The sequence below is a fragment of the Oncorhynchus clarkii genome, chromosome 25 (assembly GCF_045791955.1).
Source record: "Oncorhynchus clarkii lewisi isolate Uvic-CL-2024 chromosome 25, UVic_Ocla_1.0, whole genome shotgun sequence".
Lineage (NCBI taxonomy): Eukaryota > Metazoa > Chordata > Actinopteri > Salmoniformes > Salmonidae > Oncorhynchus > Oncorhynchus clarkii.
Genome location: NC_092171.1, coordinates 46,767,793 through 46,791,876, shown reverse-complemented (window position 1 = coordinate 46,791,876; position 24,084 = coordinate 46,767,793). Strand labels below are relative to the sequence as shown.

At 49.2% G+C, this 24,084-nt stretch overlaps 2 protein-coding genes across 4 annotated transcripts in view; one reads left to right on the top strand and one right to left on the bottom strand.

The window, feature by feature from the left end:
- The window catches only part of LOC139384013 (protein Jade-1-like), a 44,060-nt gene extending 38,825 nt beyond the window's left edge, over positions 1–5,235 (top strand). Inside the window, exon 8 of the mRNA XM_071128642.1 lies at positions 130–5,235. Coding sequence (XP_070984743.1) covers positions 130–666 — 537 coding nt within the window. The 3' untranslated portion in view covers positions 667–5,235. The remainder of the gene's footprint in view (positions 1–129) is intronic.
- An 8,131-nt stretch (positions 5,236–13,366) lies between these two features.
- Positions 13,367–24,084, bottom strand: part of LOC139384055 (nuclear receptor binding SET domain protein 2) — a 63,198-nt gene continuing 52,480 nt past the window's right edge. For all 3 annotated transcript variants that reach the window (XM_071128688.1, XM_071128690.1, XM_071128689.1), the window contains 5 exons: positions 23,837–23,953; positions 19,095–19,236; positions 18,716–18,822; positions 18,109–18,310; positions 13,367–14,105 (listed from right to left, as the gene is read on the bottom strand). In XM_071128688.1, coding sequence (XP_070984789.1) covers positions 13,942–14,105; positions 18,109–18,310; positions 18,716–18,822; positions 19,095–19,236; positions 23,837–23,953 — 732 coding nt within the window. In that variant the 3' untranslated portion in view covers positions 13,367–13,941. The remainder of the gene's footprint in view (positions 14,106–18,108; positions 18,311–18,715; positions 18,823–19,094; positions 19,237–23,836; positions 23,954–24,084) is intronic.

The window sequence follows — 24,084 nt, the reverse complement described above, 5'->3', positions numbered from 1 at the left end:
CAGACTGGATCTATGAAGCTAGCATGGAGAAGGCTTTAATAACTGTTAGTGTGGATTTCTGTCACGTTAGCAGTCCTTTCTCTGTCAGTTTTCTGTCAGTTACCTTAGCATTCCTCTCTGTTCCCTCAGTGTTCAGCTGAAAGCTGTCGGACAGCGTTCCATGTGAGCTGTGCCTTAGACAGCAGTCTGGAGATGAACACCATCATCAAAGAGCAGGATGAGGTCAAGTTCAAGTCCTTCTGCCCCAAACACTCTGGTCTGGTGGGAGGAGAGGACGGCAAGGAGGAGGGGAGGAGGGGAGGGAGACTGAGAGGAGATGAAGTTCTTAACGCCCCTGTCCCTCATCCAGTCCCCAACCCAGTGGAGGCCCTGAGCCTCCGTCACATCAGACTACAGCAGCTGGAGGAGTCGCCACACCAGTTAGTCGATGTGAAGGAGGTGTCCCAGGCCCTGCAGCTGAACCAGGAGACAGTCCACTTCATGTATCAGTACTGGAAGCTGAAATGCCAAGCCAATCACAGCCAGCCATTGCTGACCCCCCAGATGGAAGAGGAGAGTCTGGCAGGGAGAGAGCATGATGTCGTCCTCCACCACCTGTTTCCCCGGGGGATGGGTCAGGGTTCTGCGCCTAGGCCGGCCACACCCAGGCAGCTGGCTATTGGCTGATTGTCTCCAGCTGCAGAGGGGAGGAGCCACCAAAGAGGTGGATGACTAACTCCTAACCCAATACCAGCAGGTGTATCTCGAACCATGGAAATAAATCCGGAGTGCAGCGTTGGCTGTTGCCTGTGTGCTTGTCTAATGACTGGGAGAAACATCACAAGAATATGAGACCGGTGTGCTATGACCCAGACAGACAGAACTACTGTATTCCTCAGACTCTAATCCACAGTCAAATTTAACCTGACCCCGACTCTAAACCACCATACAGTCTAAATGACCCTGACTAACCCAACACACTAACTGACCCTGACTTTAACCCAACACACTGACCCTGACTCAACACACTAACTGACCCTGACTCTAACCCAACACACCACCACACTAACTGACCCTGACTCTAACCCAACACACTAACTGACCCTGAGTCTAACCCAACACACTAACTGACCCTGACTCTAACCCAACACACTAACTGACCCTGACTCTAACCCAACACACTGACCCTGAGTCTAACCCAACACACTAACTGACCCTGACTCTAACCCAACACTGTCTAAATGACCCTGACTCTAACCCAACACACTAACTGACCCTGACTCTAACCCAGCACACTAACTGACCCTGACTCTAACCCAGCACACTAACTGACCCTGACTCTAACCCAGCACACTGACACTAACTGACCCTGACTCTAACCCAACACACTAACTGACCCTGCCTCTAACCCAGCACACTAACTGACCCTGACTCTAACCCAGCACACTAACTGACCCTGACTCACCCACCATACAGTGTAACTGACCCGGACTAACCCAATATACAGTCAAATTGAACCCACTTTTCAGTGGGTTAGTCACCACCATACTGTCTCACTGACCCCGACTCTAACCCACCATACTGTCTGACTCTAACCCAGCACACTAACTGACCCCGACTCTAACCCACCATACAGTGTAACTGACCCCGACTCTAACCCACCATACAGTGTAACTGACCCCGACTCTAACCCACCATAGTGTAACTGACCCCGGCTCTAACCCACCATACAGTGTAACTGACCCTGACTCTAACCCACCGTACTGTCCGACTCTAACCCACCATACAGTGTAACTGACCCTGACTCACCATACAGTGTAACTGACCCTGACTCTAACCCACCATACAGTGTAACTGACCCTGACTCTAACCCACCGTACAGTGTAACTGACCCTGACTCTAACCCACCATACTGTCTGACTCTAACCCACCGTACAGTGTAACTGACCCTGACTCTAACCCACCTTACTGTCTAACTGACCCCGGCTCTAACCCACCATACAGTGTAACTGACCCTGACTCTAACCCACCGTACTGTCTAACTCTAACCCACCATACAGTGTAACTGACCCTGACTCTAACCCACCGTACAGTGTAACTGACCCTGACTCTAACCCACCGTACTGTCTAACTCTAACCCACCATACAGTGTAACTGACCCTGACTCTAACCCACCGTACAGTGTAACTGACCCTGACTCTAACCCACCATACAGTGTAACTGACCCTGACTCTAACCCACCGTACTGTCTAACTCTAACCCACCTTACAGTGTAACTGACCCTGACTCTAACCCACCATACAGTGTAACTGACCCTGACTCTAACCCACCATACAGTGTAACTGACCCTGACTCTAACCCACCGTACAGTGTAACTGACCCTGACTCTAACCCACCATACAGTGTAACTGACCCTGACTCTAACCCACCATACAGTGTAACTGACCCTGACTCTAACCCACCATACAGTGTAACTGACCCTGACTCTAACCCACCGTACAGTGTAACTGACCCTGACTCTAACCCACCGTACAGTGTAACTGACCCTGACTCTAACCCACCATACAGTGTAACTGACCCTGACTCTAACCCACCGTACTGTCTAACTCTAACCCACCGTACTGTCTAACTCTAACCCACCATACAGTGTAACTGACCCTGACTCTAACCCACCATACAGTGTAACTGACCCTGACTCTAACCCACCATACAGTGTAACTGACCCTGACTCTAACCCACCGTACTGTCTAACTCTAACCCACCTTACTGTCTGACCCTAACCCACCGTACAGTGTAACTGACCCTGACTCTAACCCACCGTACTGTCTAACTCTAACCCACCATACAGTGTAACTGACCCTGACTCTAACCCACCATACTGTCTGACTCTAACCCACCTTACAGTGTAACTGACCCTGACTCTAACCCACCATACAGTGTAACTGACCCTGACTCTAACCCACCATACAGTGTAACTGACCCTGACTCTAACCCACCATACTGTCTGACTCTAACCCACCTTACAGTGTAACTGACCCTGACTCTAACCCACCGTACTGTCTAACTCTAACCCACCATACAGTGTAACTGACCCTGACTCTAACCCACCATACAGTGTAACTGACCCTGACTCTAACCCACCATACAGTGTAACTGACCCTGACTCACCATACAGTGTAACTGACCCTGACTCTAACCCACCATACAGTGTAACTGACCCTGACTCTAACCCACCGTACAGTGTAACTGACCCTGACTCTAACCCACCATACAGTCTAACTGAAAATAAATATAGATTAGACGGCTATAATGACATTTAGCAGGTCGGGTGGGTCTTTGGATGTCGGCTATATGTTGTCTTACCTCCTTTAGTAATAGCATTAATGCTCCTGGCTAATGGCGCTAGCTTTTTCTGAAGCTAGTTTCTTCTTGGAGGCTTTTTCCGCCGCTAATGCTCGAGTCCGGATAACAATGTCACCTGTAATGCCGCCTTTTGTAGCCGCCATTACTTTCTTACTAAAGCTAAAGGAGTTTAAACTTGAAGTGGAGGTCAGATGAGTTGGAAACGACTTGTGTGGAGCTCTTAGTTCATGCGGCCATCTCGTTCAAGGGTCACGTGATCCCCATAACAGCCTATTTCTGTCATTTATTGGGTATTGTAGGCACTTGCCTTTGTTGGTAATTGCTGCAATATAGCCTGTTCAAAACTTTTGTCAAGGTTTAAACCAGTTTGCAATTGTTTTATTTCATTCTGTTGAGACATTTTCTTTAGCCAAATTAAGTTTAAATTAATGCTGTGTTTGCCACAATTTAATAGCCTGCTCATATACAGTGTGTTCTAAAATTGATTACATTTCCCGCCAATCTACACACAATGCCCCATAATGACAAAGCAAAAACAGATTTAAAAAAAAAAATCTTTACAAATTTACATAAGCATTCAGACCCTTTACTCAGTAATTTGTTGAACCACATTCGGCAGCGATTACAGCCTCGAGTCTTCTTGGCACACCTGTATTTGGGGACTTTCTCCAATTCTTCTCTGCAGATCCTCTCAAGCTCTGTCAGGTTGGATGGGGAGAGTCGCTGCACAGCTATTTTCAGGTTTCTCCAGAGATTCGATCAGGTTCAAGTCTGGGCTCTTGCTGGGCCACTCAAGGACATTCAAAGCCACTCCTGCGTTGTCTTGGCTGTGTGCTTAGGGTCGTTGTCCTGTTTGAAGGTGAACCTCGCACCAGTCTGAGCATTCTAGAGCACGTTTTCGTCAAGGATCTCTCTGTACTTTGTTCCTTTTATCTTTCCCTCGATCCTGACTAGTCTCCCAGTCCCTGCCACTGATAAACATCCCCACAGCATGATGCTGCCACCACCATGCTTCCCCGTAGGGATGGTGCCAGGTTTCCTCCAGACGTGACGCTTGGCATTCAGGCCAAATAATTAAATCTTGTTTCTCATGGTTTGAGAGTCCTTTAGGTGCCTTTTGGCAAACTCCAAGCGCCTTATGCTGAGGAGTGGCTTCCGTCTGGCCACTCTACCATGAAGGCTTGATTGGTGGGGTACTGTAGAGATGGTTTATCTTCTGGAAGGTTCTCCCATCTCCGCAGTGGAAATCTGTAGCTCTGTCAGAGTGACCATAGGGTTCTGGGTCACCTCCCTGACCAAGGCCCTTCTTCCCCATTGCTCAGTTTGGCCAGGCGGCCAGCTCTAGGAAGAGTCTTGGTGGTTCTAAACTTCTTCCATTTAAGAATGATGGAGGCCACTGTGTTCTTGGGGACCTTCAATGCTGCAGACATTTTTTGGTACCCTTCCCCAGATCTGTGCCTCGACACAATCCTGTCTCTGAGCTCTACGGACATTTCCTTCAACATAATTTTTTGCTCTGACATGTACTGCTGTCAACTGTGGGACCTTTTATATAGACAGGTGTGTGCCTTTCCGAATCATGTCCAATCAAGTTGTAGAAACATCAAGGACGATCAATCGAAACAGGATGCACCTGAGCTCAATTTCAAAAAACCTGTTTTCACTTTGTCATTATGGGGTATTGTGTGTAGATTGAGTATTATTTATTTAATTTTTTAAAACCCTTTTTAGAATAATGCTGTAATGTAGCAAAATGTGGAAAAAGTCAAGGGGTCTGAATGAACTGTATTCCCTATAAACAATGGCTTGACTTTTGAAATTACCCGTCCAAAGTTACTCCTATAATATAATGCTTATCTTTCTATAACATATTCTGATAGATTTACATAAGGTTAATTTGTAAATGTTATAACTGTGTAGCAGATGCAGTAAACATCTGCCATAAAGAAATGCATGTGAGTGTCGTAGCATGTTGCCAGTCTCTCTCTCTCTCTCTGGGGACAGGCTAATGCATGTGGGTGTCGTAGCATGTTGCCAGTCTCTCTCTCTCTCTCTGGGGACAGGCTAATGCATGTGGGTGTCGTAGCATGTTGCCAGTCTCTCTCTCTCTCTCTCTCTGGGGACAGGCTAATGCATGTGGGTGTCGTAGCATGTTGCCAGTCTCTCTCTCTCTCTCTGGGGACAGGCTAATGCATGTGGGTGTCGTAGCATGTTGCCAGTCTCTCTCTCTCTCTCTGGGGACAGGCTAATGCATGTGGGTGTCGTAGCATGTTGCCAGTCTCTCTCTCTCTCTCTGGGGACAGGCTAATGCATGTGGGTGTCGTAGCATGTTGCCAGTCTCTCTCTCTCTCTCTCTGGGGACAGGCTAATGCATGTGGGTGTCGTAGCATGTTGCCAGTCTCTCTCTCTCTCTCTGGGGACAGGCTAATGCATGTGGGTGTCGTAGCATGTTGCCAGTCTCTCTCTCTCTCTCTCTCTGGGGACAGGCTAATGCATGTGGGTGTCGTAGCATGTTGCCAGTCTCTCTCTCTCTCTCTCTGGGGACAGGCTAATGCATGTGGGTGTCGTAGCATGTTGCCAGTCTCTCTCTCTCTCTCTCTGGGGACAGGCTAATGCATGTGGGTGTCGTAGCATGTTGCCAGTCTCTCTCTCTCTCTCTGGGGACAGGCTAATGCATGTGGGTGTCGTAGCATGTTGCCAGTCTCTCTCTCTCTCTCTCTGGGGACAGGCTAATGCATGTGGGTGTCGTAGCATGTTGCCAGTCTCTCTCTCTCTCTCTCTGGGGACAGGCTAATGCATGTGGGTGTCGTAGCATGTTGCCAGTCTCTCTCTCTCTCTCTCTGGGGACAGGCTAATGCATGTGGGTGTCGTAGCATGTTGCCAGTCTCTCTCTCTGGGGACAGGCTAATGCATGTGGGTGTCGTAGCATGTTGCCAGTCTCTCTCTCTCTCTCTGGGGACAGGCTAATGCATGTGGGTGTCGTAGCATGTTGCCAGTCTCTCTCTCTCTCTCTCTCTGGGGACAGGCTAATGCATGTGGGTGTCGTAGCATGTTGCCAGTCTCTCTCTCTCTCTGGGGACAGGCTAATGCATGTTGCCAGTCTCTCTCTCTCTCTCTGGGGACAGGCTAATGCATGTTGCCAGTCTCTCTCTCTCTCTCTGGGGACAGGCTAATGCATGTGGGTGTCGTAGCATGTTGCCAGTCTCTCTCTCTCTCTCTGGGGACAGGCTAATGCATGTGGGTGTCGTAGCATGTTGCCAGTCTCTCTCTCTCTCTCTGGGGACAGGCTAATGCATGTGAGTGTCGTAGCATGTTGCCAGTCTCTCTCTCTCTCTCTGGGGACAGGCTAATGCATGTGGGTGTCGTAGCATGTTGCCAGTCTCTCTCTCTCTCTCTCTGGGGACAGGCTAATGCATGTGGGTGTCGTAGCATGTTGCCAGTCTCTCTCTCTCTCTCTCTGGGGACAGGCTAATGCATGTGGGTGTCGTAGCATGTTGCCAGTCTCTCTCTCTCTCTCTCTCTGGGGACAGGCTAATGCATGTGGGTGTCGTAGCATGTTGCCAGTCTCTCTCTCTCTCTCTCTGGGGACAGGCTAATGCATGTGGGTGTCGTAGCATGTTGCCAGTCTCTCTCTCTCTCTCTCTGGGGACAGGCTAATGCATGTGGGTGTCGTAGCATGTTGCCAGTCTCTCTCTCTCTCTCTGGGGACAGGCTAATGCATGTGGGTGTCGTAGCATGTTGCCAGTCTCTCTCTCTCTCTCTCTCTGGGGACAGGCTAATGCATGTGGGTGTCGTAGCATGTTGCCAGTCTCTCTCTCTCTCTGGGGACAGGCTAATGCATGTTGCCAGTCTCTCTCTCTCTCTCTGGGGACAGGCTAATGCATGTGGGTGTCGTAGCATGTTGCCAGTCTCTCTCTCTCTCTCTGGGGACAGGCTAATGCATGTGGGTGTCGTAGCATGTTGCCAGTCTCTCTCTCTCTCTCTGGGGACAGGCTAATGCATGTGGGTGTCGTAGCATGTTGCCAGTCTCTCTCTCTCTCTCTGGGGACAGGCTAATGCATGTGGGTGTCGTAGCATGTTGCCAGTCTCTCTCTCTCTCTCTGGGGACAGGCTAATGCATGTGGGTGTCGTAGCATGTTGCCAGTCTCTCTCTCTCTCTCTGGGGACAGGCTAATGCATGTGGGTGTCGTAGCATGTTGCCAGTCTCTCTCTCTCTCTCTGGGGACAGGCTAATGCATGTGGGTGTCGTAGCATGTTGCCAGTCTCTCTCTCTCTCTCTGGGGACAGGCTAATGCATGTGGGTGTCGTAGCATGTTGCCAGTCTCTCTCTCTCTCTCTGGGGACAGGCTAATGCATGTGGGTGTCGTAGCATGTTGCCAGTCTCTCTCTCTCTCTGGGGACAGGCTAATGCATGTGGGTGTCGTAGCATGTTGCCAGTCTCTCTCTCTCTCTCTGGGGACAGGCTAATGCATGTGGGTGTCGTAGCATGTTGCCAGTCTCTCTCTCTCTCTGGGGACAGGCTAATGCATGTGGGTGTCGTAGCATGTTGCCAGTAGCATGTTCTCTCTCTCTCTCTGGGGACAGGCTAATGCATGTGGGTGTCGTAGCATGTTGCCAGTCTCTCTCTCTCTCTGGGGACAGGCTAATGCATGTGGGTGTCGTAGCATGTTGCCAGTCTCTCTCTCTGGGGACAGGCTAATGCATGTGGGTGTCGTAGCATGTTGCCAGTCTCTCTCTCTGGGGACAGGCTAATGCATGTGGGTGTCGTAGCATGTTGCCAGTCTCTCTCTCTCTCTGGGGACAGGCTAATGCATGTGGGTGTCGTAGCATGTTGCCAGCTAATGCATGTGGGTGTCGTAGCATGTTGCCTCTCTCTCTCTGGGGACAGGCTAATGCATGTGGGTGTCGTAGCATGTTGCCAGTCTCAGTCGTAGCATGTTGCCTCTCTCTCTCTCTCTGGGGACAGGCTAATGCATGTGGGTGTCGTAGCATGTTGCCAGTCTCTCTCTCTCTCTCTGGGGACAGGCTAATGCATGTGGGTGTCGTAGCATGTTGCCAGTCTCTCTCTCTCTCTCTGGGGACAGGCTAATGCATGTGGGTGTCGTAGCATGTTGCCAGTCTCTCTCTCTCTCTCTGGGGACAGGCTAATGCATGTGGGTGTCGTAGCATGTTGCCAGTCTCTCTCTCTCTCTCTGGGGACAGGCTAATGCATGTGGGTGTCGTAGCATGTTGCCAGTCTCTCTCTCTCTCTGGGGACAGGCTAATGCATGTGGGTGTCGTAGCATGTTGCCAGTCTCTCTCTCTCTCTCTGGGGACAGGCTAATGCATGTGGGTGTCGTAGCATGTTGCCAGTCTCTCTCTCTCTCTGGGGACAGGCTAATGCATGTGGGTGTCGTAGCATGTTGCCAGTCTCTCTCTCTCTCTCTGGGGACAGGCTAATGCATGTGGGTGTCGTAGCATGTTGCCAGTCTCTCTCTCTCTCTGGGGACAGGCTAATGCATGTGGGTGTCGTAGCATGTTGCCAGTCTCTCTCTCTCTCTGGGGACAGGCTAATGCATGTGGGTGTCGTAGCATGTTGCCAGTCTCTCTCTCTCTCTCTGGGGACAGGCTAATGCATGTGGGTGTCGTAGCATGTTGCCAGTCTCTCTCTCTCTCTCTGGGGACAGGCTAATGCATGTGGGTGTCGTAGCATGTTGCCAGTCTCTCTCTCTCTCTGGGGACAGGCTAATGCATGTGGGTGTCGTAGCATGTTGCCAGTCTCTCTCTCTCTCTGGGGACAGGCTAATGCATGTGGGTGTCGTAGCATGTTGCCAGTCTCTCTCTCTCTCTCTGGGGACAGGCTAATGCATGTGGGTGTCGTAGCATGTTGCCAGTCTCTCTCTCTCTCTGGGGACAGGCTAATGCATGTGAGTGTCGTAGCATGTTGCCAGTCTCTCTCTCTCTCTCTGGGGACAGGCTAATGCATGTGGGTGTCGTAGCATGTTGCCAGTCTCTCTCTCTCTCTCTGGGGACAGGCTAATGCATGTGGGTGTCGTAGCATGTTGCCAGTCTCTCTCTCTTTCTGGGGACAGGCTAATGCATGTGGGTGTCGTAGCATGTTGCCAGTCTCTCTCTCTCTCTGGGGACAGGCTAATGCATGTGGGTGTCGTAGCATGTTGCCAGTCTCTCTCTCTTTCTGGGGACAGGCTAATGCATGTGGGTGTCGTAGCATGTTGCCAGTCTCTCTCTCTCTCTGGGGACAGGCTAATGCATGTGGGTGTCGTAGCATGTTGCCAGTCTCTCTCTCTCTCTGGGGACAGGCTAATGCATGTGGGTGTCGTAGCATGTTGCCAGTCTCTCTCTCTCTCTGGGGACAGGCTAATGCATGTGGGTGTCGTAGCATGTTGCCAGTCTCTCTCTCTGGGGACAGGCTAATGCATGTGAGTGTCGTAGCATGTTGCCAGTCTCTCTCTCTCTGGGGACAGGCTATATCTACACTGAACAAAAATATAAATGCAAGTCCCATGTTTCATGAACTGAAAAAGATCCCAGAAGTGTTCCACATGCTAAAAAAGCATATTTCCCACAATTGTTTACATCCCTGTTAGTGAGCATTTTATCCTAGGCTGCCGCACGACAGAAAAGTTACAATTTTAGGCTAGCATGTTGTGCGACATGCGTATTAGCCTCCCCTTTTTGTTGTTGCTTCATTGTTTCCTTCCCTTTCAACAGTTGGCCGTAATGACATGCTTCAATAATAAAAGGACTACAACAAGATGCAGATGGTTTTCTTTTTGCGTCACCAAGATTGAATGGTTACGGGTCTGAACAAATAACTGATATAGCCTACCCTCCTCCTTTCAAACTCCCCAGCACATGGCCATTTCTATTGGCTGCTGTACTTAACAAGAGCTTGCATCCCTCTTCCAATAGTCTATTAGTATAAGAAATTATAAAACTAAATTCTTCCAGCAAGCTATTCTAGTCTAGTTTTTCCTGGGACTCCAAGAGCGTTTAAGGAGTGAGGCCAATGGAGAGCGTGGCTCATATTATGAGACAGAGGCTATAAATTAGAAGCTTATGCATAGCCCATCAATCATTTGTGATTTCCTTGAATTTATTACCTGAAAGAGGTACGATTGATCATTCCTCTTTCAGGTAATTCTCTCAATTTCAATTTAAATAAATTCATTAGGCCCTAATCTAAGGATTTCACATTTTAATACGGATTAAATCCAGCCCAAAGCCTAGTCCTGGACTGAGATTCTCCTCCATCTGTGTCAGGGAAACCAGCCCTAGAGATTCTCCTCCATCTGTGTCAGGGAAACCAGCCCTAGAGATTCTCCTCCATCTGTGTCAGGGAAACCAGCCCTAGAGATTCTCCTCCATCTGTGTCAGGGAAACCAGCCCTAGAGATTCTCCTCCATCTGTGTCAGGGAAACCAGCCCTAGAGATTCTCCTTCATCTGTGTCAGGGAAACCAGCCCTAGAGATTCTCCTCCATCTGTGTCAGGGAAACCAGCCCTAGAGATTCTCCTTCATCTGTGTCAGGAAAACCAGCCCTAGAGATTCTCCTCCATCTGTGTCAGGGAAACCAGCCCTAGAGATTCTCCTCCATCTGTGTCAGGAAAACCAGCCCTAGAGATTCTCCTTCATCTGTGTCAGGGAAACCAGCCCTACAAGTCCTTAGAACCTGAAGTCACAGAACGGAGGCTAAAATGCATGTGATGGTTTTTAACACTATTATTGCCATGATTCATACGTTTTGAAGTCTGGCACAAAAAGAGAATCAGCACTGCATCAAACATACAATCTTATTAGTTGTATGATATTTACAATAAATGCATAACTTTTCCCTCATATTATTATATTATTATTATTTACATATTAGTCTCTGGGTACTATGACAACAGCAGTTCCAATACTCCTAATAGCACAATGCAGCTCAACAGTAAATGACAGTGCTCAATAACAATGGGTTTAACGACATCCATCAACCTCTGCCCGGGTAGAGAGAGGTTTAGTTAGGGTGAACTCTGCCGGGGTAGAGAGGTTTAGTTACGGTGAACTCTACCGGGGTAGAGCCACCCTTTGCCTTGATGACAGCATTGCTGTCTCTTGGCATTCTCTCAACTTCATGAGGTAGTCACCTGGAATGCATTTATTTTGGTTACTACATGATATTTCAGTTTTGATGTCTTCACTACTTTTTTGGTCATGTTGGGGCGGCAGGGTGGTGGTTAGAGCATTGGACTAGTAACCGAAAGGTTACAAGTTCGAATGTATACATATCTGTCGTTCTGCCCCTGAACAAGGCAGTTAACCCGCTGTTCCTAGGCCGTCATTGAAAATAAGAATTTGTTCTTAACTGACTTGCCTAGTTAAATAAAGGTATAAATAAATAAATGTAGTGTAACTCACTGTGCTTTAAACCACATGGACGCCTCAACTCACAAAAATAAAACAATACATGCTGAGGCCAAGAGCTCCTGACCTAGAAAACCTGAAATAACATCAACAAGGTTTCAGAGTAAAAGTCCACAATAAGGTTTCAGCTCTGTGCTTTAATAACACTATCTGACCAGGTATACTAGCATCACTCAAATGAAGAAAACAATTAAAACAATATCATGTACTTAAAATTAAATGTATCCTATGGCTATTACAGGAAACAAACCTAATTCAAGGCCTATCCATAGATATTACTTATCAGATATAAAACCACCTGGAACTAACAATATTCCAGTATTACTAGAACGTTGCTCTTTCATATACACACATAAATAATAGAAACCTCTACTGTTTAAAGTAATCTATGAGAGGAGAGCAGTGGCGCTTCAAGAGATGAGACAAATGCTGTAGCCGGCTGTAGCTGGGAGGTGTACTGTACTCTGCTGGCTGTAGCTGGGAGGTGTACTGTACTCTGCTGGCTGTAGCTGGGAGGTGTGCTGTAGCTGGGAGGTGTACTGTACTCTGCTGACTGTAGCTGGGAGGTGTACTGTACTCTGCTGGCTGTAGCTGGGAGGTGTACTGTACTCTGCTGGCTGTAGCTGGGAGGTGTACTGTACTCTGCTGGCTGTAGCTGGGAGGTGTACTGTACTCTGCTGGCTGTAGCTGGGAGGTGTACTGTACTCTGCTGGCTGTAGCTGGGAGGTGTACTGTACTCTGCTGGCTGTAGCTGGGAGGTGTACTGTACTCTGCTGGCTGTAGCTGGGAGGTGTACTGTACTCTGCTGGCTGTAGCTGGGAGGTGTACTGTACTCTGCTGGCTGTAGCTGGGAGGTGTACTGTACTCTGCTGGCTGTAGCTGGGAGGTGTACTGTACTCTGCTGGCTGTAGCTGGGAGGTGTACTGTACTCTGCTGGCTGTAGCTGGGAGGTGTACTGTACTCTGCTGGCTGTAGCTGGGAGGTGTACTGTACTCTGCTGGCTGTAGCTGGGAGGTGTACTGTACTCTGCTGGCTGTAGCTGGGAGGTGTACTGTACTCTGCTGACTGTAGCTGGGAGGTGTACTGTACTCTGCTGACTGTAGCTGGGAGGTGTACTGTGCTGTAGCTGGGAGGTGTACTGTACTCTGCTGGCTGTAGCTGGGAGGTGTGCTGTAGCTGGGAGGTGTGCTGTACTCTGCTGGCTGTAGCTGGGAGGTGTACTGTACTCTGCTGGCTGTAGCTGGGAGGTGTACTGTACTCTGCTGGCTGTAGCTGGGAGGTGTACTGTACTCTGCTGGCTGTAGCTGGGAGGTGTACTGTACTCTGCTGGCTGTAGCTGGGAGGTGTACTGTACTCTGCTGGCTGTAGCTGGGAGGTGTACTGTACTCTGCTGGCTGTAGCTGGGAGGTGTACTGTACTCTGCTGGCTGTAGCTGGGAGGTGTACTGTACTCTGCTGGCTGTAGCTGGGAGGTGTACTGTACTCTGCTGGCTGTAGCTGGGAGGTGTACTGTACTCTGCTGGCTGTAGCTGGGAGGTGTACTGTACTCTGCTGGCTGTAGCTGGGAGGTGTACTGTACTCTGCTGGCTGTAGCTGGGAGGTGTACTGTACTCTGCTGGCTGTAGCTGGGAGGTGTACTGTACTCTGCTGGCTGTAGCTGGGAGGTGTACTGTACTCTGCTGGCTGTAGCTGGGAGGTGTACTGTACTCTGCTGACTGTAGCTGGGAGGTGTACTGTACTCTGCTGACTGTAGCTGGGAGGTGTACTGTGCTGTAGCTGGGAGGTGTACTGTACTCTGCTGGCTGTAGCTGGGAGGTGTACTGTACTCTGACTGTCTTGTGTGTTTGTACCACAGACAGGTGTGTGTTTAGTTCTCTCAGTGCAGACGAGTTACAGACAAACAACTAACAGGTGGAAGGACCTGATTAGCTGGCTATCTGAGTGTAAAAGGACCTGGTTGGTTCGAGGTGTAGATTAGTACAGCAGATCCCTGATGAGGAGAGAGACAACATACATTCATAAAGGGATTTCTGTCCGTCTGTCATCTTGAAGACATTATGGAGTTGGGCCCAGTTCTGCTGCAGGTCAGCATCTCCCAGACTGTGGTCAAGGCCTCTCCTGAAGCCTTTAGGGGGTCCGAGGGGGTGTGTCGGGGTCCGGGTCAGCCTAGGCCTCAGTCCACTCTGGGTGTTGGGTTAGAGGTGGTCGTGCTCCTGGCAGCAGAGCTGTCCATTGGGGGGCCAGGGCCGTAGCGCCCCCTCCTGGTGGTTCTTGCAGAAAGAGTTGGGGCACAGCTGGCAGAAGGCCTCAGATGGCTTTCCACACACGTCACAGTGGTGCCACGGGCAGTCCCAGCGCCCTGAAACATAACATAATAACCAATCTATTATATAACTAACACATTATGTTATTTATATACAGTGGGGCAAAAAATTATTTAGTCAGCCACCAATTGTGCAAGTTCTTCCACTTAAAAAGACGAGGCCTGTAATTTTCATCACAGGTACACTTCAACTATGACAGACAAAATGAGAAAAGAAAATCCAGAAAATCACATTGTAGGATTTTTTATGAATTTATTTGCAAATTATGGTGGAAAATAAGTATTTGGTCACCTACAAACAAGCAAGGTTTCTGGCTCTCACAGACCTGTAACTTCTTCTTCAAGAGGCTCCTCTGTCCTCCACTCGTTACCTGTATTAATTGCACCTGTTTGAACTTGTTATCAGTATAAAAGACACCTGTCCACAGCCCCAAACTCCACTATGGCCAAGACCAAAGAGCTGTCAAAGGACACCAGAAACAAAATTGTAGACCTGCACCAGGCTGGGAAGACTGAATCTGCAATAGATAAGCAGCTTGGTTTGAAGAAATCAACTGTGGGAGCAATTATTAGGAAATGGAAGACATACAAGACCACTGATAATCTCCCTCGATCTGGGGCTCCACGCAAGATCTCACCCCGGTGAGCAAAAATCCCAGAACCACACGGGGGGACCTAGTGAATGACCTGCAGAGAGCTGGGACCAAAGTAACAAAGCCTACCATCAGTAACACACTACGCCGCCAGGGACTCAAATCCTGCAGTGCCAGACGTGTCCCCCTGCTTAAGCCAGTACATGTCCAGGCCTGTCTGAAGTTTGCTAGAGAGCATTTGGATGATCCAGAAGAAGATTGGGAGAATGTCATATGGTCAGATGAAACCAAAATACAACTTTTTGGTAAAAACTCAACTCGTCGTGTTTGGAGGACAAAGAACACCATACCTACTGTGAAGCATGGGGGTGGAAACATCATGCTTTGGGGCTGTTTTTCTGCAAAGGGACCAGGACGACTGATCCGTGTAAAGGAAAGAATGAATGGGGCCATGTATCGTGAGATTTTGAGTGAAAACTGAACTGTGCAAGTTTTAAATAATACCTGTTAGCAAAGGTGTCAGAGATGACGTGCAGGTGCTGGCAGGGATTTGTAGTCTTGCACGATGTCTACTTTCATTCTAATTAGCATTTTAGAATCTGAGAGAGAATAGAGCTGAATAATATATTGATAGTCACCTTACCCTAGAGAGATTTACATGGCTATCAAAACGTCATGCCAGGGTAAACCTACACCAAACAGACCTTATTTTAATTCATTGTTAAATCCCCTATGGGAGGAATGAATGGTGGAAACACGATTGGTACCATTTCCCTGTTTGACCGCTAGGGTATTATAACACCTACACTATGGGGCTCTATTGATATACCAACCAAAGTGTAATTAATAACTTAACCATGCTCAAAAGGGATATTCAATGTCTGCCTTTTTAATGGAATGTTTTAACCATCTACCCTTCTTTGCGAGGCATTGTAAAACCTCCCTGGTCTTTGTGGTTGAATCTGTGTTTGAAATTCACTGTTGGACTGAGGGACCTTACAGATAATTGTACGTGTGGGGTACAGCGATGAGGTAGCCATTCAAAAATCATGTTAAACACTATTATTGCACACAGAGTGAGTCCATGCAACTTATTATGAGACTTGTTAAGCACATTTTTACTCCTGAACTTATTTAGGCTCCTTGCCATAAACAAAGGAGTTGAATACTATTGATGAGATATTTCAGCTTTGTATTCTTAATTAGGGTTAGGGTCTTACCGAAGGGTTAGGGTTAGGGGGTTAGGGTCTTACCGAAGGGTTAGGGTTAGGGTTAGGGGGTTAGGGTCTTACCGAAGGGTTAGGGTTAGGGGGTTAGGGTCTTACCGAAGGGTCTCTTGGTATGGTCCAGGCAGGAGAGGTGGAAGGGTCAGGGGTTAGGGTCTTACCGAAGGGTCTCTTGGTATGGTCCAGGCAGGAGAGGTGGAAGGGTCAGGGGGTTAGGGTCTTACCGAAGGGTCTCTTGGTGTGGTCCAGGCAGGAGAGGTGGAAGGGTCAGGGGGTTAGGGTCTTACCGAAGGGTCTCTTGGTATGGTCCAGGCAGGAGATGTGGAAGGGTCAGGGGGTTAGGGTCTTACCGAAGGGTCTCTTGGTATGGTCCAGGCAGGAGAGGTGGAAGGGTCAGGGGGTTAGGGTCTTACCGAAGGCTTAGGGTTAGGGGGTTAGGGGGGTTAGGGTCTTACCGAAGGGTCTCTTGGTATGGTCCAGGCAGGAGAGGTGGAAGGGTCAGGGGGTTAGGGTCTTACCGAATTGTCTCTTGGTGTGGTCCAGGCAGGAGAGGTGGAAGGGTCAGGGGGTTAGGGTCTTACCGAAGGGTCTCTTGGTGTGGTCCAGGCAGGAGAGGTGGAAGGGTCAGGGGGTTAGGGTCTTACCGAAGGGTCTCTTGGTATGGTCCAGGCAGGAGAGGTGGAAGGGTCAGGGGGTTAGGGTCTTACCGAAGGGTCTCTTGGTATGGTCCAGGCAGGAGAGGTGGAAGGGTCAGGGGGTTAGGGTCTTACCGAAGGGTCTCTTGGTATGGTCCAGGCAGGAGAGGTGGAAGGGTCAGGGGGGTTAGGGTCTTACCGAATTGTCTCTTGGTGTGGTCCAGGCAGGAGAGGTGGAAGGGTCAGGGGGTTAGGGTCTTACCGAAGGGTCTCTTGGTGTGGTCCAGGCAGGAGAGGTGGAAGGGTCAGGGGGTTAGGGTCTTACCGAAGGGTCTCTTGGTATGGTCCAGGCAGGAGAGGTGGAAGGGTCAGGGGGTTAGGGTCTTACCGAAGGCTTAGGGTTAGGGGGTTAGGGGGGTTAGGGTCTTACCGAAGGGTCTCTTGGTATGGTCCAGGCAGGAGAGGTGGAAGGGTCAGGGGGTTAGGGTCTTACCGAAGGGTCTCTTGGTATGGTCCAGGCAGGAGAGGTGGAAGGGTCAGGGGGTTAGGGTCTTACCGAAGGGTCTCTTGGTGTGGTCCAGGCAGGAGAGGTGGATGGGTCAGGGGGTTAGGGTCTTACCGAAGGGTCTCTTGGTATGGTCCAGGCAGGAGAGGTGGAAGGGTCAGGGGGTTAGGGTCTTACCGAAGGCTTAGGGTTAGGGGGTTAGGGGGGTTAGGGTCTTACCGAAGGGTCTCTTGGTATGGTCCAGGCAGGAGAGGTGGAAGGGTCAGGGGGTTAGGGTCTTACCGAAGGGTCTCTTGGTATGGTCCAGGCAGGAGAGGTGGAAGGGTCAGGGGGTTAGGGTCTTACCGAAGGGTCTCTTGGTATGGTCCAGGCAGGAGAGGTGGAAGGGTCAGGGGGGTTAGGGTCTTACCGAATTGTCTCTTGGTGTGGTCCAGGCAGGAGAGGTGGAAGGGTCAGGGGGTTAGGGTCTTACCGAAGGGTCTCTTGGTGTGGTCCAGGCAGGAGAGGTGGAAGGGTCAGGGGGTTAGGGTCTTACCGAATTGTCTCTTGGTATGGTCCAGGCAGGAGAGGTGGAAGGGTCAGGGGTTAGGGTCTTACCGAAGGGTTAGGGGGTTAGGGGGGTTAGGGTCTTACCGAAGGGTCTCTTGGTATGGTCCAGGCAGGAGAGGTGGAAGGATCAGGGGGTTAGGGTCTTACCGAAGGGTCTCTTGGTATGGTCCAGGCAGGAGAGGTGGAAGGGTCAGGGGGTTAGGGTCTTACCGAATTGTCTCTTGGTATGGTCCAGGCAGGAGAGGTGGAAGGGTCAGGGGTTAGGGTCTTACCGAAGGGTCTCTTGGTGTGGTCCAGGCAGGAGAGGTGGAAGGGTCAGGGGGTTAGGGTCTTACCGAATTGTCTCTTGGTATGGTCCAGGCAGGAGAGGTGGAAGGGTCAGGGGGTTAGGGTCTTACCGAAGGGTCTCTTGGTATGGTCCAGGCAGGAGAGGTGGAAGGGTCAGGGGGTTAGGGTCTTACCGAAGGGTCTCTTGGTTCGGTCCAGGCAGGAGAGGTGGAAGGGTCAGGGGTTAGGGGGTTAGGGTCTTACCGAAGGGTCTCTTGGTGCGGTCCAGGCAGGAGAGGTGGAAGGCCTTGGTGCAGCTCTTCCTGTCACACAGAACCAGCTGACCTCCGTCTCCACAGCGGAAACACTCGTCCTCAGACTCCTTCCCCTCGTTCCGCGCCCGACGCTTCTTCACTTTCTTCTTGGCTTTCTTCCCCTTGGGCTCCGCGGCCTGGAAACCAGACGTCTGACAGGAAACAACAGTCAGATAGGAGCCTGGCCACCAGAGGTCTGACAGGAAACAGCACTAATGTAGGGGCCTGGCCACCAGAGGTCTGACAGGAAACAGTCAGATAAGGGCCTGGCCTGACAGAAAACAGTCAGATAGGGGCCTGGCCACCAGAGGTCTGACAGGAAACAGCACTAATGTAGGGGCCTAGCCACCAGAGGTCTGATTGGAAACAGTCAGATAGGGGCCTGGCCACCAGAGGTCTGACAGGAAACAACAGTCAGATAGGGGCCTGGCCACCAGAGGTCTGGAACAGGAGACAATAGTCAGGTGGACCTCAAGACTGTCATGTGTTTTTTATAAAGTGTCCCCATTCTAAATCTTTCGATCATTTCTGATTGTTCCCGAGAGGAGCAAACTCACCTTGGGCCGATCTCCAAGGAAACCGCTACAGTTGGAAGCCCCACAGCGACACGCCGTCTTTTCATTACCAAGGCAATCCAGGTTGTAGTTGAAGGTGAGCTCTGTCCCTGGAAACCACAAAACACCATGTTAATGTCATGGTTGGGATCTGAACCCATGTCTCCCACGGGAGAAACCAACGTCAGACCAAGAGGAAATTCCCTTTTGAGCCGAGGGTGACACTAATTTTGAATTCGCAGGTAGGGCTACCCCCTCACAAGACCATGAGCCTGACTCATGTTTGGTACATTAACACACTGTCCCTTTATTAAACCACAAAACACCAACTAACTAAGTCAACCATAAAACAAGAGAACAGTGGACATGTCTGGGTTCTCACCAGCAGGGATGTCACAGACAGCGAACAGCCCAACTCTCGTGTCTCCGTTCACCGTCCACTTCTGCGTGTCACAGTTGGGCTGGCAGCTGTGGTTCATGAAGCGGGAGTAGTTCCCTTTAGGGCCAGCGTCTATGATCCGGTCCTGGAAACACAGGTCAGGCTGGTGAAGAGGTATGCAGTAACAGATGATCCGGTCCTGGAAACCCAACAGGTCAGTGTCCAGGCCAGCAGTAACATTATAACAGGTCAGTGTCCAGGCCAGCAGTAACATTATAACAGGTCAGTGTCCAGGCCAGCAGTAACATTATAACAGGTCAGTGTCCAGGCCAGCAGTAACATTATAACAGGTCAGTGTCCAGGCCAGCAGTAACATTATAACAGGTCAGTGTCCAGGCCAGCAGTAACATTATAACAGGTCAGAACAGTGTCCAGGCCAGCAGTAACATTATAACAGGTCAGTGTCGAGGCCAGCAGTAACATTATAACAGGTCAGTGTCCAGGCCAGCAGTAACATTATAACAGGTCAGAACAGTGTCCAGGCCAGCAGTAACATTATAACAGGTCAGTCCAGTGTCCAGGCCAGCAGTAACATTATAACAGGTCAGTCCAGTGTCCAGGCCAGCAGTAACATTATAACAGGTCAGTGTCCAGGCCAGCAGTAACATTATAACAGGTCAGTGTCCAGGCCAGCAGTAACATTATAACAGGTCAGTGTCCAGGCCAGCAGTAACATTATAACAGGTCAGTGTCGAGGCCAGCAGTAATATTATAACAGGTCAGAACAGTGTCCAGGCCAGCAGTAACATTATAACAGGTCAGAACAGTGTCCAGGCCAGCAGTAACATTATAACAGGTCAGTGTCCAGGCCAGAAGTAACATTATAACAGGTCAGAACAGTGTCCAGGCCAGCAGTAACATTATAACAGGTCGGTGTCCAGGCCAGAAGTAACATTATAACAGGTCAGAACAGTGTCCAGGCCAGCAGTAACATTATAACAGGTCAGTGTCCAGGCCGGCAGTAACATTATAACAGGTCAGAACAGTGTCCAGGCCAGCAGTAACATTATAACAGGTCAGAACAGTGTCCAGGCCAGCAGTAACATTATAACAGGTCAGAACAGTGTCCAGGCCAGCAGTAACATTATAACAGGTCAGTGTCCAGGCCGGCAGTAACATTATAACAGGTCAGTGTCCAGGCCGGCAGTAACATTATAACAGGTCAGTGTCCAGGCCAGCAGTAACATAATAACAGGTCAGAACAGTGTCCAGGCCAGCAGTAACATTATAACAGGTCAGTGTCCAGGCCAGCAGTAACATTATAACAGGTCAGTATCCAGGCCAGCAGTAACATTATAACAGGTCAGAACAGTGTCCAGGCCAGCAGTAACATTATAACAGGTCAGAACAGTGTCCAGGCCAGCAGTAACATTATAACAGGTCAGTGTCCAGGCCAGCAGTAACATTATAACAGGTCAGTGTCCAGGCCAGCAGTAACATTATAACAGGTCAGTGTCCAGGCCAGCAGTAACATTATAACAGGTCAGTGTCCAGGCCAGCAGTAACATTATAACAGGTCAGTGTCCAGGCCGGCAGTAACATTATAACAGGTCGGTATCCAGGCCGGCAGTAACATTATAACAGGTCAGTGTCCAGGCCAGCAGTAACATTATAACAGGTCGGTATCCAGGCCGGCAGTAACATTATAACAGGTCAGTGTCCAGGCCAGCAGTAACATTATAACAGGTCAGAACAGTGTCCAGGCCAGCAGTAACATTATAACAGGTCAGTGTCCAGGCCAGCAGTAACATTATAACAGGTCAGTATCCAGGCCAGCAGTAACATTATAACAGGTCAGAACAGTGTCCAGGCCAGCAGTAACATTATAACAGGTCAGAACAGTGTCCAGGCCAGCAGTAACATTATAACAGGTCAGTGTCCAGGCCAGCAGTAACATTATAACAGGTCAGTGTCCAGGCCAGCAGTAACATTATAACAGGTCAGTGTCCAGGCCAGCAGTAACATTATAACAGGTCAGAACAGTGTCCAGGCCAGCAGTAACATTATAACAGGTCAGTGTCCAGGCCAGCAGTAACATTATAACAGGTCAGTGTCGAGGCCAGCAGTAACATTATAACAGGTCAGTGTCCAGGCCAGCAGTAACATTATAACAGGTCAGTGTCGAGGCCAGCAGTAACATTATAACAGGTCAGTGTCGAGGCCAGCAGTAACATTATAACAGGTCAGTGTCCAGGCCAGCAGTAACATTATAACAGGTCAGTGTCCAGGCCAGCAGTAACATTATAACAGGTCAGTGTCGAGGCCAGCAGTAACATTATAACAGGTCAGTGTCGAGGCCAGCAGTAACATTATAACAGGTCAGAACAGTGTCCAGGCCAGCAGTAACATTATAACAGGTCAGTGTCGAGGCCAGCAGTAACATTATAACAGGTCAGAACAGTGTCCAGGCCAGCAGTAACATTATAACAGGTCAGAACAGTGTCCAGGCCAGCAGTAACATTATAACAGGTCAGTGTCCAGGCCAGCAGTAACATTATAACAGGTCAGTGTCGAGGCCAGCAGTAACATTATAACAGGTCAGTGTCCAGGCCAGCAGTAACATTATAACAGGTCAGTGTCCAGGCCAGCAGTAACATTATAACAGGTCAGAACAGTGTCCAGGCCAGCAGTAACATTATAACAGGTCAGAACAGTGTCCAGGCCAGCAGTAACATTATAACAGGTCAGAACAGTGTCCAGGCCAGCAGTAACATTATAACAGGTCAGAACAGTGTCCAGGCCAGCAGTAACATTATAACAGGTCAGTGTCCAGGCCAGCAGTAACATTATAACAGGTCAGTGTCCAGGCCAGCAGTAACATTATAACAGGTCAGTCCAGTGTCCAGGCCAGCAGTAACATTATAACAGGTCAGAACAGTGTCCAGGCCAGCAGTAACATTATAACAGGTCAGTGTCCAGGCCGGCAGTAACATTATAACAGGTCAGAACAGTGTCCAGGCCAGCAGTAACATTATAACAGGTCAGTATCCAGGCCAGCAGTAACATTCTAACAGGTCAGTGTCCAGGCCAGCAGTAACATTATAACAGGTCAGTGTCCAGGCCAGCAGTAACATTATAACAGGTCAGAACAGTGTCCAGGCCAGCAGTAACATTATAACAGGTCAGTATCCAGGCCAGCAGTAACATTATAACAGGTCGGTGTCCAGGCCAGAAGTAACATTATAACAGGTCAGAACAGTGTCCAGGCCAGCAGTAACATTGTAACAGGTCAGTGTCCAGGCCAGCAGTAACATTATAACAGGTCAGTATCCAGGCCAGCAGTAACATTATAACAGGTCAGTGTCCAGGCCAGCAGTAACATTATAACAGGTCAGTGTCCAGGCCAGCAGTAACATTATAACAGGTCAGTGTCCAGGCCAGCAGTAACATTATAACAGGTCAGTGTCCAGGCCAGCAGTAATATTATAACAGGTCAATCCAGTGTCCAGGCCAGCAGTAACATTATAACAGGTCGGTATCCAGGCCAGCAGTAACATTATAACAGGTCAGAACAGTGTCCAGGCCAGCAGTAACATTATAACAGGTCAGTGTCCAGGCCAGCAGTAACATTATAACAGGTCGGTATCCAGGCCAGCAGTAACATTATAACAGGTCAGTGTCCAGGCCAGCAGTAACATTATAACAGGTCAGTGTCCAGGCCAGCAGTAACATTATAACAGGTCAGAACAGTGTCCAGGCCAGCAGTAACATTATAACAGGTCAATCCAGTGTCCAGGCCAGCAGTAACATTATAACAGGTCAGTGTCCAGGCCAGCAGTAACATTATAACAGGTCAGTGTCCAGGCTAGCAGTAACATTATAACAGGTCAGTGTCCAGGCCAGCAGTAACATTATAACAGGTCAGTGTCGAGGCCAGCAGTAACATTATAACAGGTCAGTGTCCAGGCTAGCAGTAACATTATAACAGGTCAGAACAGTGTCCAGGCCAGCAGTAACATTATAACAGGTCAGAACAGTGTCCAGGCCAGCAGTAACATTATAACAGGTCAGTGTCCAGGCCAGCAGTAACATTATAACAGGTCAGAACAGTGTCCAGGCCAGCAGTAACATTATAACAAGTCAGTGTCCAGGCCAGCAGTAACATTATAACAGGTCATGTAGAAGTGAGTGATGTCATAGTTTACCTCGTCGATGGTGAGCATGTAGAAGTGAGTGATGTCATAGTTTACCTTGTCCATGTTGAGCATGTCGAAGTGAGTGATGTCATAGTTTACCTCGTCGATGGTGAGCATGTAGAAGTGAGTTATGTTATAGTTTACCTCGTCGATGGTGAGCATGTAGAAGTGAGTGATGTCATAGTTTACCTCGTCCATGTTGAGCATGTCGAAGTGAGTGATGTCATAGTTTACCTCGTCGATGGTGAGCATGTAGAAGTGAGTGATGTCATAGTTTACCTCGTCGATGGTGAGCATGTAGAAGTGAGTGATGTCATAGTTTACCTTGTCCATGTTGAGCATGTCGAAGTGAGTGATGTCATAGTTTACCTCGTCCATGTTGAGCATGTCGAAGTGAGTGATGTCATAGTTTACCTCGTCGATGGTGAGCATGTAGAAGTGAGTGATGTCATAGTTTACCTCGTCCATGTTGAGCATGTCGAAGTGAGTGATGTCATAGTTTACCTCGTCGATGGTGAGCATGTAGAAGTGAGTGATGTCATAGTTTACCTTGTCGATGGTGAGCATGTAGAAGTGAGTGATGTCATTCTCCTGGTAGTACTTGATCCTGGAGCGACATTCCTCTTCATCGATCAGCTCTCCGATGTACTCATTCACAAACTCACCCTGCAGGAGAGGCAACAAATCAAATCAGGGATACAGCATCACCCAGTCAGACTACTGATACACCCTCATCACCCAATCAGATCACCGATTAACCTTCATCAACCAATCAGATCACAGATAAAACTTTCTCT